This window comes from Wasmannia auropunctata, unplaced genomic scaffold (assembly GCF_000956235.1).
Source record: "Wasmannia auropunctata unplaced genomic scaffold, wasmannia.A_1.0 LD334538.1, whole genome shotgun sequence".
In the NCBI taxonomy this organism is placed as follows: Eukaryota; Metazoa; Arthropoda; class Insecta; order Hymenoptera; family Formicidae; genus Wasmannia; species Wasmannia auropunctata.
Window position 1 is genome coordinate 1 of NW_012028352.1, and position 17,057 is coordinate 17,057.

Below are 17,057 nucleotides of genomic sequence, written 5' to 3' on the forward strand. Positions count from 1 at the left end.
CTTTAACGGGTAAATCGCTTCCATCAAGACATGTGGATAGTATACGGAAACGTCTTATAGGTCAATACGTCTGTATGATTTGGTCCTGTGATTTTTTTATAGGTAGCGCAATATATAAGGCGCGTGGACCGTCTCCGCCTCCACCTAAGTCATTAATATTCAACGCGGACAGATTCTTCTATTACACTATTAAGCACAATGTAACTCCGCTGTTTGACGGATACGTCGTTGTGCCTCGAACAAGTTCTTAATAATTTTTTTTAAGTACAATACGGCTTAATATACAATATATATTCAATGTTAGCTCTCTTAGACCGTGTCGTATCGCGAAGAAGAAAATTTCCGCGTTCAAACAAATTGACAACCATCCTGGAGATCGAAATAATAATATATCATGTTTAATTTAATTCACATTGTCAAATTTACATGGCTTCATGTAACAGATAACAGCGTTAAAACATTGGGAGTAAATAATAATTTTTTTCTATTAACTTCTTTTCCATTAACTTAATTAGTGTCAATTCAATTTCATTATGCCTTCACCAGCTCAATCATTTGTTTGGATTTTACTGCGTATTTTTTTTTGTATTGTTGAATCTTCTATTTTCTAAGAATTCACTAATGAAATACTTATTGAGCACTTGAAATTTCGCACCATAGTCTTTTAATCTCATTCTAAATATTTTGCCGTCACATCATCTGTATGATGGTTTACGCTCGCTTTTAGCAAGTGTGCGTTACGTACGGTATTTTTTTGACACATAGTTTTTTTATTTATTAATTTTTTATATTGCAAAGATTTTTTGATGCGGAAATATTACATTCGATCTCTATAAAATACAATAGTACTAAAATCATTGAATGTCTTTTCAACCATAGATTCTATGAATGAATTTGTTAATCTTAATATCTTACGAGAGACAATTTTATTTTTATTTTTACAATAATTTCGTTTTTCAATTATTCAGACTTAATTTACTGAAAGAGAAGTTTAATTCTCAATATCGAGCTAATTGCGCAAACAAGTGCGATTTATCTGAACTGTTATCTTGATGTCTGTATTGAAAAAGAATTTTATAGTTTTGAGCATTTCGTAGATTTCTACACAGAATTGGCACAACGTAGTTGTTTTTCGAAACTCGAGAGAAAATTTACCAAGAGAAATATTAATTACCGTGTAATGGTTCCGAATTCGAGACTGTCACACGGTATTGCACACGGTAATGCACACTAGGATGTAGAGCTAGGCATCGCATTTCTCGTCTCATTGTAGTTACAGGCATACTAATGCCTTTGCTGGGCCATTATTTTACGCCACGGAAGCGAATAAGGAATCGCGATTCTTATCTCGCCGCGATTCCTTTGTACGAACAATTCGCTGATCTGTTTCCAGCAGTGGAGCTCCAAATACGCTGTATGACGATATCCAACGATATGATGAAAATTGATCGTCCATTCCTTTATAATATTGTCAAGATTCTTCAGGATCAGGAGAGCGAAAACGATGTCGCCGTGCAGTCCATACCACTATTCACCGGAATAGTTACCAAGCCGACTTACGAACGGTCGCAATAAATAAAACGTCGCATATTGATACACGCTTATGATTTATGATTGTCTTGAAAAACATATGATACATCAGAAAAATAATTTTACTGCTAAAATCAATTAATTACAGCCAACAATCGTGTGTGTATTAATCGTGTGTGTAATCGGTTTATTGCAAATTATTGATGATTGACATATTTGCGTTGTACCTTCTTCATCTTTGAATTTAATTATAAATGACACGAGAGAATTTGTGTAAAAGAATGTTAAAAAATTATTCTTATTTAATATTGATATAAATAATCTTCTCTCATTTGAGACACTTTAATTGTTGATACATAGATATGTTATGTTTGAATATTATAAAAATATTTAATTAATTAATGTCATTAACATTTAAATTTGAAAGAATAGAGGCTTAGTTATTCTTTTACAGATATATATTTTTTTAATACCTTCGAAAAAACTTTAAATTTATAAATTACCTATGTATGTACATATATATTATACATTTGTTGTTTATTAAAGTTTATCAAAGTTTATATTATTCCTTATCACATGATAAATATTCATATTAATAAATAAATTTAAAAAGCGCCTTCTACGAGGTTGGATTTTGGTGCTTAATAACATTTCTATATGATTTCTAAATCCATTATTCAGCCTCCTTAAACTGCGTGTCGGACTTGCAACGTAATCATGAGCTGAAGCCGGAATAGTGAGATTACAATTAGGTAAATTGATCTTCAATGTTTAACAATCCGATGCCAATGAACATCTTAAAATACCGCGAAGAAATTATTGCGAAAAATGTATATTAATTTTCTACTCACGAGAAAGTATCGACAACTTTTTGAATAACTTAAGACAGATGTCTCAAAACAGATAATTGTTATCTGGACATTTATGGTAATTTTGCGCAAGAAAAGAAGATGTTACTCTTTAAAGTATTTTAATTCACATATCTTGAATAAAAATTGATATGATAAAATGATGTACATATTTGTGCTTCACAGTAATATCTTGTTTCTCATCTTGATAATCCTGCGCATCGTAACATTTCTATTTTATTCTCTTCTAATTTCCTTCCTATGCTGCAAACAAATTTTATATTTCCTCTCGCACGGTGACGAATTTACGTAGCATTACATTTGAATATGGTATTTCTGTTCTACAACTACTACTGATGGTCTTTCGCGAATGTTACGAATGGACGAGTGAATGAGTCGTATGTGATAATCAATCGTGTGTTTCAGCGATCAGCGTCGTGGACAAAATCTCGATAATCTCGATAACCATGGAAAAATTCTTGATCGATCGTCCATTCGTGTATCGTATCGTCAAGATAGATGGAAAATCCAGAGGCATCAACGTCGTCGAATTGTTTAATGGATTCATTTATAATCCATAATGCAAATCGGTTGATGTCCTTTATCATCACTTATCCTTCGCTTTTTTAGTTTAGATACCGATATACATATATTAAATATTCATATATGCACTAATCACTGTTGCTCGCAAACTCGCGCTCATCGAAGCGAGTTATTCGTATTCATCCGCGTTCGTTTGTTTTAGAAATGTATGGTTTAGAAATATATACTACATTATTACAATATATGTGCACATTGCACTGTATTTCGCGGCAGAAATTAATATTATGATAATCAACGTTCCTTTTGCCACATTTTACGGGAAGATACTTTATGCCTCTTCCCATACATCGATTATATCATATCGAATTGAATTTCAGCAGAATTTGTAGCAAAAATCATGAAGTTTACCAACAACGTCAAACGTTATATGTGTATATCTTGCACATATATTTTCATATAATATTTAAAAAAATGTGATTATATATATATATATATATATATATATATATACACATACGTAATACGCAGTGTGTGTTTATGTGCGGGAGTGTATATGTGTTGCATGTCGTCATTACTTTCTTTTGCATGTATATAATATTCTGTGAGTTTTGAATATATATATATTATGCATATGATTGAAATTTGTTTTTAATCACGCTCGTTTTCTTTCCTCATCGATTTTCATCGTTTGTGAGTTGAATATTCTAGTAACGACAGGTCTTTCTATCAAAATGCAAATTAAAATGTCTAAAAGCTTTTGACAGAAAGCTTTTGTCGTTATGATCTTCGTTCATTATATCTCAACACATGTTTGTCTGTCTTTGTCTCTTATTACTTATTTGTATTGTCAGTCACGAGAACGATTTGATTGATGATACTTTAACAACGTGAAAAGGAGTCAGTCGAATTCTTGCCTCCATCAGCGACACTTTTCTTTCAGGGATGATGGTAACCTTGTCTTTGGTATACGAGGAAGAAATTTATATCGATCATCCGTTCCATTATTCGATCGTGAAAGTCGATCAAACCCAACAATGTGGAAGTCGACGCTCCTTAACATTATTTTCCGGAATCATAGCTAAGCCTTAGATATAACAAGTTGCAAAAGCAATTATGTACCGCGCTTCAGTTCCGGATTAAAATTATATCATTGATATCCGGCCAATCGTTAAATGCAGATTATTATAACTCATATATATATATATATATGTGCCTTACACGCACTCAAAATTATATGTATATTTTTATCGTATAATTATTATCGACATTTTAATTTTTGTACAATAACTATGGAACTTGCTGTAAAACGCTTTTATACACACTACTTTTATACAACTAACTCGATCTACACTGCGAACAGTATTTCTTTTTAAATAGATTAACAATATCCTCTTGTCTCTTTTATACCATACTACATGTATATTTAATTTTCTGTGTTCGACATTAATCTACACATTCAGTTCCTTATACACGCGTACAATTTTTTTATTCGATTTATTTCGTTATTATCTCTGCAACATATACGTATATAGTGTGTTATTGCAGAGTAAGTTACTGAGTTTGAACAAAGACTTAAGAATTATAAGATATATATTGAATGCATAATGTATGTATGTGCAATGAATAGAAATATAAATAAATATAATATGACAGTTGCAGGAGTGGTACTGAAAGCCTCACCTCGAAGATCTGAAGAGTTTTCAATTAATCGCCCATTTTTATATGCTATCGTAGCACAGCGTGGCGATAAAATCGTTAACTCGAACCCATTGACTTTATTTATTGGACGGATTTTCACGCCCGAGTCACCCAAATAAAGTATTGCATTATTTTTACTCGATAAATCACTTTTACTCAATATATAGAAATGTAGGAACTGACCATTAAAATAAAAAATAAAAAAAATATTATATGCGGATCATATTTAAGGTAATTGTATGTATGTCAGAAATAAAATTAAAGATAAAATACTATTAATCAAAGTAAATATGGATGTTTCTCTCTCATATTGAATAAATTATAAAATCTCACGCATCGCGTAACAAAAATAGAATTTTATCTATTTGCTTGTTTCCCATGTAAGGATTGAAAATAAACATAAAAAAATATTTTTTTCGCATTGCGAGTGAGATAATAATATTAAAAATGTTACTCATTAATTGTATATTATTAATTGTAACAAATAATATTTATTCATATTCAAGTAATATCTCTTTGCATATAAATAAAAAAATCAAGTAATGAAACATTTTAAGAGAAATTCATTTTTACTTTTAGAACTAATTTCAAATAAACTTACTAACTAAGTATGCCTCGTTTCACATACCACTCCAAAGAGGTTTTCTTTGCATTAAAATTTTTGTGTTTTCTCTATATTTTTTTAAGATCTTTCTCTCCTCAAGTTCATATTTATTTTACCCTGGAATGTGTGTCTTTTATTTTGGGTTTTATTGGTTTATATTTGTAAGTGTGTATTTTTTTTAAATTGTTCTGTACACTGTAGAAAATATTTTATATTTGTGTCAGAAACAGTCCACTTAAATTCTTGTTAAAATTTTGTGCTAACATTTTTAAGATATTCTAGTATTAATTTAATATAATGTGTTTATTTAAATATTTTGTGTTAAATTGATATTCAATATTTTTTAGTATCGAGATAACACAATTTATGAGTAAACGAATAACATAAAAATAATGTGTTTAAAACGTAAAATCTAACAAATAAAATACGTGTCAATTTAACATTATAAATGTTAATTTTATTAATATAACAAATATAAATTAATTAATATGAAAAAAAAATATATTTCTACAGTTTGCTTACAAATTGTGTCAGTATTGCATTTTTCATGTTAATTTTTTTATATAATATTTGTGTTACTTTCTAACACATTCATCTTATGCCAAATTAACATAAAAATTTAAATGGACCGTTTGGCACATATGAAATGTGTTAAATTTAACACAAATTTTCCAACTGTGTATTTTATTTTCGCATGCGCAGTAAACAAAAGTCATTGAAAATTTATTTTTATCGTGTATAAACGTGAATCCTAATATATGTTCCAGGGATGAACTTGGCCTTCAAAACTATTCAGAAAATTCAAGACTTCGTGATCGATCGTCCATTTTTCTATAATATTGTCAAGTTAGTCGGTTGCGAGAATAAGTCTAATTTCTTATCACTTTTTGACGGATATGTTCACAATCCGCAATAATATGTAATATTAATAACATCCGTATCTTCTGAGTATTTCTAATGACTTTTTAAATTATATCATCATTGTTTAAATAATATTATCACGTACTATTCAATATTTTGCAAGCATTTTTTGTTCCGATAATTTTCCGAAGAGATTTCAATAGTTCCTCAAAATATCTTTGAATTTGACTAGCATCACAAGAGTGTGTCTTGCTTAACGATTAGCTTTATAATTTTAATTAAATTTAAAATAAAGAATAAATAAGAATGATTAAACTTTAAGTCAATCAACATTAAACTAAAATCGCAAGCCTCCTTAATATTTAATTATTAAAAGAGCCGGAGGGAAGATATATGTATATATGTACATATATAATAATAGCAATAAAACATTCGCATCACACTGAGCAAAGTGGAAGAGTATATCTAAAAATGCACACACACACACACACACACACACACACACACACACACACACACACACACACCACATACATATACATATATTAGCTACAGATTACTGTAGAATTTTAAAATTGAAATTGATCAATGGTGCATGGAAACAAAAGTGTTTGTGAGAGAAATCGCTTTATAGCTAAAATTGTGTTATGGCTAAGACGAATGCATCAATACGATCGCCAGCAAATATTACATCGCGTTGTCCAACGATTTGTTTCAGTTGTCAAGAGTTATCTACGATCCGCACGGATATGGACCGGTGATGACTTTTTGATAGATCGCCCATTCGCGTATAGCATCATCAAATATGTCGCAAACACGGAAACAAATTCGTTTAACAAAATCCCCATTTTCTTTGGACAATGCGTGCAGCCTGAAATTTGAAGAGGCGAGAGATCGGCAAGGGAAAGCTGCCTGGCCGTTCACTTAGTAGCAAAGTCCACTGTAAAAACATCATAATTAGTTAATGTACATTGCGTCGTTTATTTTATATATATGCATACGATGATGCGCATTATTCCTGTATTCCGATATAATTTCGTGTGAAACTGTTGCTGGAAAAAAGAGAATCAATAATGAGACAATCAATAATTTGTATGCCATCATTTTCATACTTGAAGACATCTCCCAAGAGTCTTCTAATGAAAGGAAATTAACTTCATTGAATTAATTATAAAAATAATCGCATTTCATCGCCGGAAACACTGGTTCATTTCACACGACATCTCGTTATCATTATCAAATGATACATCGACGCAGTTCATGTGTATAACAATTTTGCATGTGAAGCAGCAAGACTTCGTAAAGTATTACGAGGCGACAGCTAAGTCAATAATGGAAGATTTTACATTTTATAAATGAATGATTGTTTCAGCAGTCATAATGGTGGGATTTTCAGCTGTAGCAATCCCCATACCTCCGCTGGAATTTAAAGTAGATCGTCCATTTCTTTATAGCATCGTCAAATCGGACCCCGAAAATAACGTCGTAAATCTATTTGCTGGATATATCGCCGAACCCACTACGTGATTTGCAGATGTTTAAAGCGGTGTTTATTTAAAAAATATGAAACTCTTGATACAACTCTATAGCAGTGAAATATGTAGAAAACATAAACATATATGTATCGACCTGAATGATAATAAACAACAGCAATGCCTGTGTGCAAGCAATTCGAGCTATGTTGTTTGTATTTAATCACGTATATATGTATATAAGATGTCCCATTTTATATTTGACCGTCAAATATTTAGAAATCGCAGGGTTTTAGAAAAAAATGTATCAGTCAAAAGTTATAAGATTTTGAGGGGGGTGTATTTTGGTCAAGTTGCTTTTTTTCTAGGTGATAGGGCTAGAAAGATATGAAACTTTCTTAGATATGTCACCTCCATTTTTTTTAATGGGTGAATTTTTTTTTAATAATATACCTCCAATTATTTTGCATATAAAAGTATTAAATATATAGTTATCGAAAAATACCTTACGAGATATTAAATGCTTTATCGTGCCATATTTTAACATGAAGTATGAAATATCTTGTAAACTATTGATTTCTTAAATTGTATCTTATACTTTTACTTTGCAAAAAATACGCAATTTTTACATTTCGATTGTTTCAGCATTCGTGGGGTTATTTGCGGGACCTAGTCGACCTCGCATACCTTCGCCGATATTTAAAGTAGATCGTCCATTCTTTTATAGCATCGTTAAATCAGATCTCGCAAATAATATCATAAATATATTCGTTGGATCTATCGTCAGACCCACTAAGTGATTTATAAACGTTTAAAAAAGTATTTCCATTTTTTTTCTAAAAAAGGTCTGTTAAATCGAATCTATCGAAGTTTATTTGTTGTCGCTTTTTTGCTAATTGGTTCTCGAATCTTACTGTGCTTACTTCGGCTGTCATTGCACATTTTGACAGTTGTTATGTATAGAGGTTAACAGTGTAATAGTAAATAGTAAAAAATATGAAATAGCGCGCGTGAAGCGCGTGCCTGTAATGCTAGTATTTGAAAAATGTGAAACTTGATACAAATCTATAATAGTGAAATATGTAGAAATATAAACATATATAACATATGTATTTGAATGATAATAAATAATAGCAATGTCTATGTGCGATTCGAGCTATATTGTTCTTATTTAATCACGTATATATGTATATATATATATATATATATATACAGTAAACTGTGCGAGTCATCGCATATTTTGCTTTTTTAGCAGATTTTCGCTAATAAATGTTTAACAATTTTACAAGCGTTCCTATCAGAAAGAAATATCTATAATTATTCAAAAAATATACTATACCCAAAAATTTTACCTATGTATATATATACGTATTTTATATGTGTATATTTTATATGTGTATATATGTATATATGTATATATGTACACATATAAAATATACACATATAAAATACGTATATATATACATATATAAAATTTTTGGGTATAGTATATTTTTTGAATAATTATAGATATTTCTTTCTGATAGGAACGCTTGTAAAATTGTTAAACATTTATTAGCGAAAATCTGCTAAAAAAGCAAAATATGCGATGACTCGCACAGTTTACTCAATGACACTAATAAAACTATAAGACGGAGATGAAAATTAAACGGTAAATTAAACAATATTAAAAACGCAGGTGTCTCGCGATTATCGAACTTATTGCCCCATACATTTCAGTTTAATCCTATAATTCTTTATAATTTTTTAACTTTCTTGTATAAAGAATCCTTCTATCTCTTTAATTGTCTTTACAAAATATACTAACTTTACAAATAAAACGCAGCATGCAGCATGAGAGCAATATTTACATGCGACAGGAACCAAAAGCGTGCTTAAGCATGATTGGTATACAGGGCGTCGCAAAATTAAAGTGAAAGTGAAGCTTTTTACGAGGAATCGATAATTTGATTTTTTCAGAAGTCGAGGGTGTAAATTATTCTCTTGTTATCAACCCGACGCCCCCTGAAGAGATTCATATCGATCATCCATTCTTCTATGGCATTATTAATTCGAAATCGGAAGAGGAATCATATATACCGCTGTTCACCGGATACATCACTGAATTAAAATAGTCCGACGATTTAGAAATAAAATTAACATACTGATATAATCAATGAAGTTATGAACGATTACGGTTGGCGATGCAACGATCACTGATGTTTTTTGTATGTGGAAAAAAATTACGTTGAAATTTGTAATAATCGTCGCAATTATTTCACTTTTGATATAAGTAGGCTTTTCAAGTTTGTATCTCAATATTTCGTTTCAGCGAATTAATAAAAGAATATTGAAATTCGTGTTTTTTTAATGCTAATTAAAACAACCCGAGCACGCAATGGTTGCGTAACGGAAGCTTATGTAAAATATAAACGACATAATATTGAATCTCATCTTAAAAAATATAAAGGATTGCAGAATCGTAAGACTAATCATAATTTAGATTTCGATACATTTTTTCGCGATTTCTTCCACATGACATCATCACTGTACTAATTTTTATCTCACTTAAAACATATTTTTGAACATTCAGTTAATTCGAACGGCAAAAATCTCCAAGTCTACGAATACAATTGCTTCAGAGAGATGAATAATTTTACACGGCTGTTATACGCGAATATAAAAAAATGATTTCTTATTACTGTTAACGGTGTAAGACTTGAGATATTGCAAGTGACAGAACTACGATTCTGTTATGAAGTAATGTACATCCTGAGAAGGAAGAGGTGAAGCAACTTTTTTACAATTGCTACGAAATCGTTGATCGACGATTAACCTAATTATCAATTACGACAATCTACGACCTGCACTTGTCGCTCTGGCAAAAACACTTGGCTTTTTTTTTGTAGCTTATACTGTGTTTCACTTGAGTTGTATTTAACGCACTATGCCTTATACATGTTGTGTTTATCTCATATGAAGTATTAAAATAATGTTAATGTGTATGTCTTTTTTTTGAGATTATTATTAGCGAAAAAAGTCATTTATAATAAATATATTACCTATCTGTAATAAAATAATATTTAATATACAGCATTAAATATCAAAATATTAAATATTAGAGGAGAGATATGTCGATTTCGTCTATGGATAAAGGAGTCTCGCAAATTTAACGATTTCTTCGATGCTTTATAATGATTATGTTGCAGGTATTTCGATACAAGCATTTTCTCTGTCTTTCGAGGAGGAATTTGAAGTAGATCGTCCATTTTTCTACTCTATAATAAATTCATCGAATAAAGAAAGCGTGATACCGCTTTTCTCTGGATACGTTACTAAACCTGAAAACTAAAGAATCTCCCAAGGATCTGTTAGAATTTGAACTACCTCACTAACAAAGAATGAAAAATAAGATTACAAAAAAAAAATACGTATTTATATAAGAAATATAATTGTGCAACTTGGTAAATTTTTATGCACGCATATATAATATTTATCGCATATTTTTATAACATATATTATTTGTTATTATTGCTGTATATTATGTAAACAAAATAGAAATTTAATGAATAAAAATACTAACATCAATATGGCATAAATAATCATTAGTCATTATTGAAAAATCAATCCTTTCATTGTAATGATTTTTTTATTTGATAAAATTTCAGTCATACACCACCGTTATTGTTTACGAAAAAATTTTATTACTGCAAATTTTTATTTTTAAAATCTAAAAGAAATTTAAAATTTCTTGATTAATGGTTATATATAATAATATATATGAGGAATGTACGAGTTGGTAAGTATAGATGGTATGTTTTATTAATAATAAGACACTTTATAAATGAAATTCAATTGGCACATCGCCAGTTTGGGACATGGAAACATGAAGATGATGAACACTTTTATTTCCCTTACCTAGAATTTTTGCGATCTATGTCGCAGAATAACAAAATCGTAATATATATCTAATATATATATATATCTAAATTTATTCGGGTCATGGTATAAAAATACGAGATTGCTCCCCAATAAGAATTCTATCCATCTAAGGATATAAGTAATAAGTTCCCTTTCTTGAATCTTGCGCGATACTTACGGAATTGCTTAATCGATGAATTTGCTCATAATTATGCATACTATATGAATAGCAAGCGTATAAACTATATAACACAAGAGCGATAAACATTGTATAATAAGATCTAAACAATGAAAACAATCGACATAAAAGAAGTCTCAACAGATACCATTGCACTGTATACTCGATTCAAATCATTAGTATGCGTATAACGCATTTCTACGGAATGTGTTATTCCCCAAAAATCTATATGGTAATAACATAATCACTAATTGTATAGTTACGAAATTAGTAATATAGAAGACGGATTATCAATAAGATCTAAATTAATCCTTAAGTACTCGCATTGAATATATTCAACAACTAATTTTTATATGTCTTTCTACCTCTTTATAAAGAACAATGAAAAATACCTGAGTGTATTATCAAAATTTTTTGATTTCTGAGAGATTCGATATTAAGTTTGCTTGGAAAAAGATGTATCGTTAATATGCAGCTTTCTGCTCGCTAGTATTTAAGGATTAAACATTAAGTCATATCGCTAACTTAAGCTTTTATCTCTGCGATAAACTGCTATAAGGCGATTATCAAAATATCGATTATCAGATCGAAAAACAATTAAGTGTGTCATAAAGTAACAAGTGATGAGGAACCTGGCGCATACAATTGAGCAATTATAAGGAAGACTGATCGCGCAAGTGAAAAAGAATATAAAAAATATGTTTCTTTTTTTTTCTCGTCTTTCCCTGCGCTTAACTTATTCTACAGTGATTAAGTGCTGCCTTGCCAAGTTTCACCGAATGAGCAGTCTCCGTCGACGCTGTGCCGTTTGATGTCAATGAGCCTCTGCGAGCCATCACGCCAGGATGCATACTAGTGGAAGTGTCGAGATACTCGTCATCGTTGTCAGAGTCCGTGTCCTTGTCTTTCGTTGACTTCTTCGCCATCAGGTCGTTCACGTAACGCTCTATCAGATTGCGGTTGTGCGCGCTTATTGCACTGTTACCGTTACTCACTACGAAAGGCAGTAGTGCCTCGGCCATCTCGGTATTTTGACGCTCGATATACATGCGCTGCAGCTCGGCCAATGCGTCGTCCATGAAGCGAACATTGTTCTTGCGATCGGTCGGCGGATTGTCGACAAATCCCAGTCCTCTAGATGCTCCGCCGTTCGTCTGCCTCGGTAGAGTTGCGCTTTTTTGATCGTTGGCGATTAACATAGTGGTGGTGAAGCCCATCGGGAACTTGGGTTGACGCAGATCATTTGCCAATGGTCTACCGTCAGAAGCTGCTTCATTATGGCTGCCTTGCTTCTGTTGCGCCACGTTGTAACCCTTGAATCCTTGCGGCCCATCAGGCGGCGGAGGCGCGTTCGCTTTCGGGGCGGTGAAAGTTGCGTTGTACTCGACGTCCTGGGCGTTTTTATTTACCATTGGAATTGCAGGACGGGCTAATTCTGCTGCTAAATTCTGCTGTTGACTCGGCGGAGCGGAATGTCGCCATCTCGCGCTATTCATCACGAGCCGCGCGAGCTGCTGAATGGTCTGCTTCCCGGCCTCGTTGTTGGCGTTCTCGGCGATATTGAGCGGCAACTTTGCCGGGGTCGACGTGTCGCACGGCTCGCAGCCCAGATAGTCGCGTCGGATCGCCGCGGCGTTCAACTGGCGCATTCGCTCGTAGCTCTCACCCTGCCCGGCCAGAAGATTATCCCGTCGCGCGTACTTGAGTATCTCCTTCCGCGAATTCCAGGTGCCGTGATAAGGCGGATCTTGCTCGTAGACGCGACACTCGGTGTCCAAGAAAGCCGCGGTCAGTATTATGATGGCGGTGGGCTCTCGCTGCGTGAACAGCTTCCTGCGCGCGGTCAACATCTGACCCATGTACATTTCCACCCGCGCGTTTTCTATCTTCTCCTCGAGTTCCCGCTCCGACTGCAGCAGCTTCGCCGTCTCGTAGATCAAGCTTCGCACGTTCACACACAGTCCGCCCATCTCCCTAGCGATGCGCCTTTCCGCCGACGATTTCGTGCGCGCGTCATTGTTGAAGACAGGCTGGAGACCGAGCCGTTGCTGGGCCTTCACGAACGGCGAGGTGGATACCGGGCCCAATTTCGACCATATCGTGCCGAGCTTTCTGCCGCCCGGGCTGGTAATCGGCGACACGATGCCAGGTCTGGTCAGAATGGGATTCTGATTGATTAGCTCGATGTTTGAATTCGGTATTGTGCAAGGAACGCGGCAGGGCTTCGGAGGAACCAGATCCAATTTAGGCGGAATCATTCCTGGCTTCGGTGGCGGAAGGAGAGAAGTGATCGCGGTTTCCGGCATCGGCGGTGGCGTCGACGGTGACGGGGGCGTTTCGTTCTTGTTGAGTACCGTGGCGTGAACGACGTCCAACAGATGATCCAATCTGTTCTCGAGTCTGTTCTGCCGGTCTCTGTCAACGTCGAGGAATCGCGTCACCATGTCGTTTTGCGCAGACAAGATCTGAAAAATTGAAGTAACGTAAAAGATACATCATTTGGAAGTACAAAATGTTATATTACGTAAGCAATAAAAAAGGGAGAAGAAAAAATAAAATAACAATAAAAGAAATGTAATAAAGTTTGATAAAAAGAAAAAAAAATAACAAGAAAAGAAATAAAGTTTGAAAAAAAAGGAAGCATTTGTAAGAATACAATAGTCTACCTTATTGACGACTTCGTTTTGAGAATTAATCGCGTTGAGCATAAGCTGCTCCAATTTCTGCGCCTTCTTCTTCCTGAACGGTGCGCTCGGCATCTCATCCGTATTCACGGCACTATCCCGCGACTTTCCACCGTTCTCCGATGGAGTGGGCGAATCCAACAAGAATTCCAGCAGCAAAGTCTCGTCGTTACAGGTCGCGTTATTCGTCATGACAGTCGCATCCGCGGGTCGGCTGTACGTCTCGTTTAAGTTGTGCGTCTTGTCGTCGCTCTTCGACAGGCAGAAGGCGTCGTTCAAGTTCTGCGATACGTCCGGCGAGTAGTCCGGCGACAGCGATCCGTTTGGCATGACGTTCGTCATGCAGGTCAGACGAGGCCCGATGTCTTGATACTGCCTGTATGTAGGCAGGTTTTGTGCGTAGACAACCTTACGCGGCTCCTGCGGCATCGCTTGATTATCCGCGTTATTTCGCTGCAACTGATTCTGCTGACGCATGATATTCTCCACATTAGGATTCTTCATCACATTTTGCGTTATTCTGTTCGACAGGTACTGCTGGTTCTGATTGTGCACGTTCTGCTGGAAGCCGAGACGATTGTTCGCCGGCATACCGCTCTGCTGCGGCAACTGATTCCATCCGGTGTAATTTTGCTGCTGGGTATTCTGATATTGCTGCATGTTCTCCTGAATGATCTGATTCTGCACGTTCTGCACCGCGTTCTGGTACGGGATCTCCCCGTACGGAAAGGAAGCCAGTACATTCTGCCGATATTCCTCCCGTATCGGCCTCTCTATTGGATTTATCTGCACCGCTCGATTGCCAATCTGAGCGAAACGCTCGCCGGTATTTATGCCGACGTCTCTCGTAGGGGAGAAGATTCTGTACGGCTTGGCTATTATGGTCTCGTTTGACTCGGGTGAATCTGGATACTCATTTTCGTCTGCGAAGAAGAAAAAGTCATGAAATCATTAGATAGAGAAGATTCTCCACGCTAAAATAAAATGCCTTACATCCCGTCGTCCACGTGGGGGAGAGAGCGTCCGTTCGAAAGAGAGATTGCACAGGCTCCTGAACTTTCAGTCTCATCTGCAGATTCTTGTTGGTCTTTACATCCTTTGGCGGTGACTTCACAGCATCTAAAAACAATCAAGAAGTAGTATTAATTCAAAAGTAATCTTAATCAAAAGTAATCTCTCATCAAAAAGTAATATTACTCTTTACACATTGATCCCTACATTTTGAGACAATACAATCCTTGAAGAACAAATATCTAGGGGACACGTCAATCTATTGAATGTCTTTTAGATATTTTTAATAATTTTGTTTCAAATTGTCCCACGACCAGAAGGTGCTTTGCACTCACCCACAGTATCCACGCCGTTGATGTTGACATGGTGATGATCCAGACGCTTGCTCTGCAGCACGCGATCGATGGTCTCGTAGTACTGTTCCACCCCGGCGCGGGTGCCCGCCCGCTTGGCCTCGCGATAGCACACCAGGACCTGCTTTATGCGCGACCGGCACTGCTTGCCCGTTACGTTGTAACCCTTCTTCTTCATGTAGCGGGCGACATTCTCCCAAATTACCTGCGGCCGCGGAGCATACTCGAGCTGCTTCTGCACCTGCCGGTCCGACCACACCGAGACGAGCAGCGCGGTGCTCTCGGGCGTCCACTTGTACTTGACGCTGTCCCCGCTCGTCTCCGACATCGCTCCGGATGTTCGTCCGCGCTGCAACGCGAGATAAATCAGAGTCGCGAAAAGATCGTCTCCCATTCCCCCCTTCCCCCTTCCTCGGGTTAGCTTATCGGCGGTGTGCGTGTCGCGTTGTGTCCCTCGGACTCACCTCACGCCACGACGATCCTCGTGGAGACCTCAACTAGGTTGTCGCCAGGAGCGCGCGCTCCCGATCGTCGTCGCGATCCCGAATTCGCGGGCGGGTTCGCCTCGCGCACGCGATTGCCCAACCGGCCCAACCGGATTTCTTTAACGGATGCGCACTTGCGCCGCCCGCACGGAGACGGAGTATCGTCGCGGCGGCCTCGGTAACCGACAGTGATTCAAATTTTAAAGGGACAGCGACCAGTACGCGGGGGCCTGCGTGGTAGTGGGAGGAGATGCAGCGCGGCAGGAGCGGGCTCATCCGCGTGGAGTCGCGAGCGCGACGACGCCGGGCCTCTCCACCACGAGAGGCCAAGCGAGACTGGACTGAAATGTCTTGCGTGACTTGCCCCGTTACGATTCTCGCAATTCCGTTTTACTTGTAGGCCACGCGCTGTCGCAACGCGTATCTGTCATAGCGTTTAGATGAAATAGCCTGAATCGTCCTCCTGTTCCATTCGTAAATCACAGTGTAAACGAATTCGGCTATTTAAGCTCGGCCTACATTTCACTTTTCGGGAATCAAATCATTATACTGCTTCGCATCACGTAATTGGGCGAGTTTCACAGCTGCGAACGCCATGAGCATACCTGTTAAATTACTTATTTTCGGAGACAAAATAAAATCGTCAAATGACGAGAATTAAATCCGTCACTGCGCGATGCCGTGGGATCTTCGAGACGTTCAGTGGGGGTTCGTGAACACAAAGTGAGAGTGAGCAAGAGTTAAGTGAAAGCGGAGGCAATAAGCGAGATGAAGTGAAACTGTATGTATGTGCCATATTAACTACACACATACATGTTTACATGACACGAGCGGTGCGCACGCGCGTCTATCGCTCCCTTCGCGCTTGACTGGGACGCTGGAACGTGGCT

The 17,057-nt window shown here is 36.1% G+C and overlaps 1 protein-coding gene across 1 annotated transcript; it reads right to left on the reverse strand.

Moving 5' to 3' along the window:
- Positions 1 to 11,335: 11,335 nt before the first annotated feature.
- On the reverse strand, positions 11,336 to 16,714 carry LOC105458318. The gene is made up of 5 exons (XM_011703539.1): positions 16,147 to 16,714; positions 15,665 to 16,031; positions 15,312 to 15,437; positions 14,301 to 15,241; positions 11,336 to 14,099 (listed from the first exon to the last, which is right to left on the reverse strand). The coding sequence occupies exons 2-5, from the start codon at positions 16,008 to 16,010 to the stop codon at positions 12,366 to 12,368; spliced, it is 3,147 nt and encodes a 1,048-aa protein (XP_011701841.1). The 5' UTR covers positions 16,011 to 16,031; positions 16,147 to 16,714; the 3' UTR covers positions 11,336 to 12,365.
- Positions 16,715 to 17,057: the final 343 nt, after the last annotated feature.

Excerpts from the sequence above, each read along its gene's own strand:
- LOC105458318 (XM_011703539.1), bottom strand. The coding sequence starts at position 16,010 with ATGTCGGAGACGAGCGGGGACAGCGTCAAGTACAAGTGGACGCCCGAG. Across the intron at positions 15,438-15,664 it reads CAACGGCGTGGATACTGTGG|ATGCTGTGAAGTCACCGCCA; the intron begins GTGAGTGCAAAG and ends GATTGTTTTTAG. Across the intron at positions 14,100-14,300 it reads AAAACGAAGTCGTCAATAAG|ATCTTGTCTGCGCAAAACGA; the intron begins GTAGACTATTGT and ends TCAATTTTTCAG.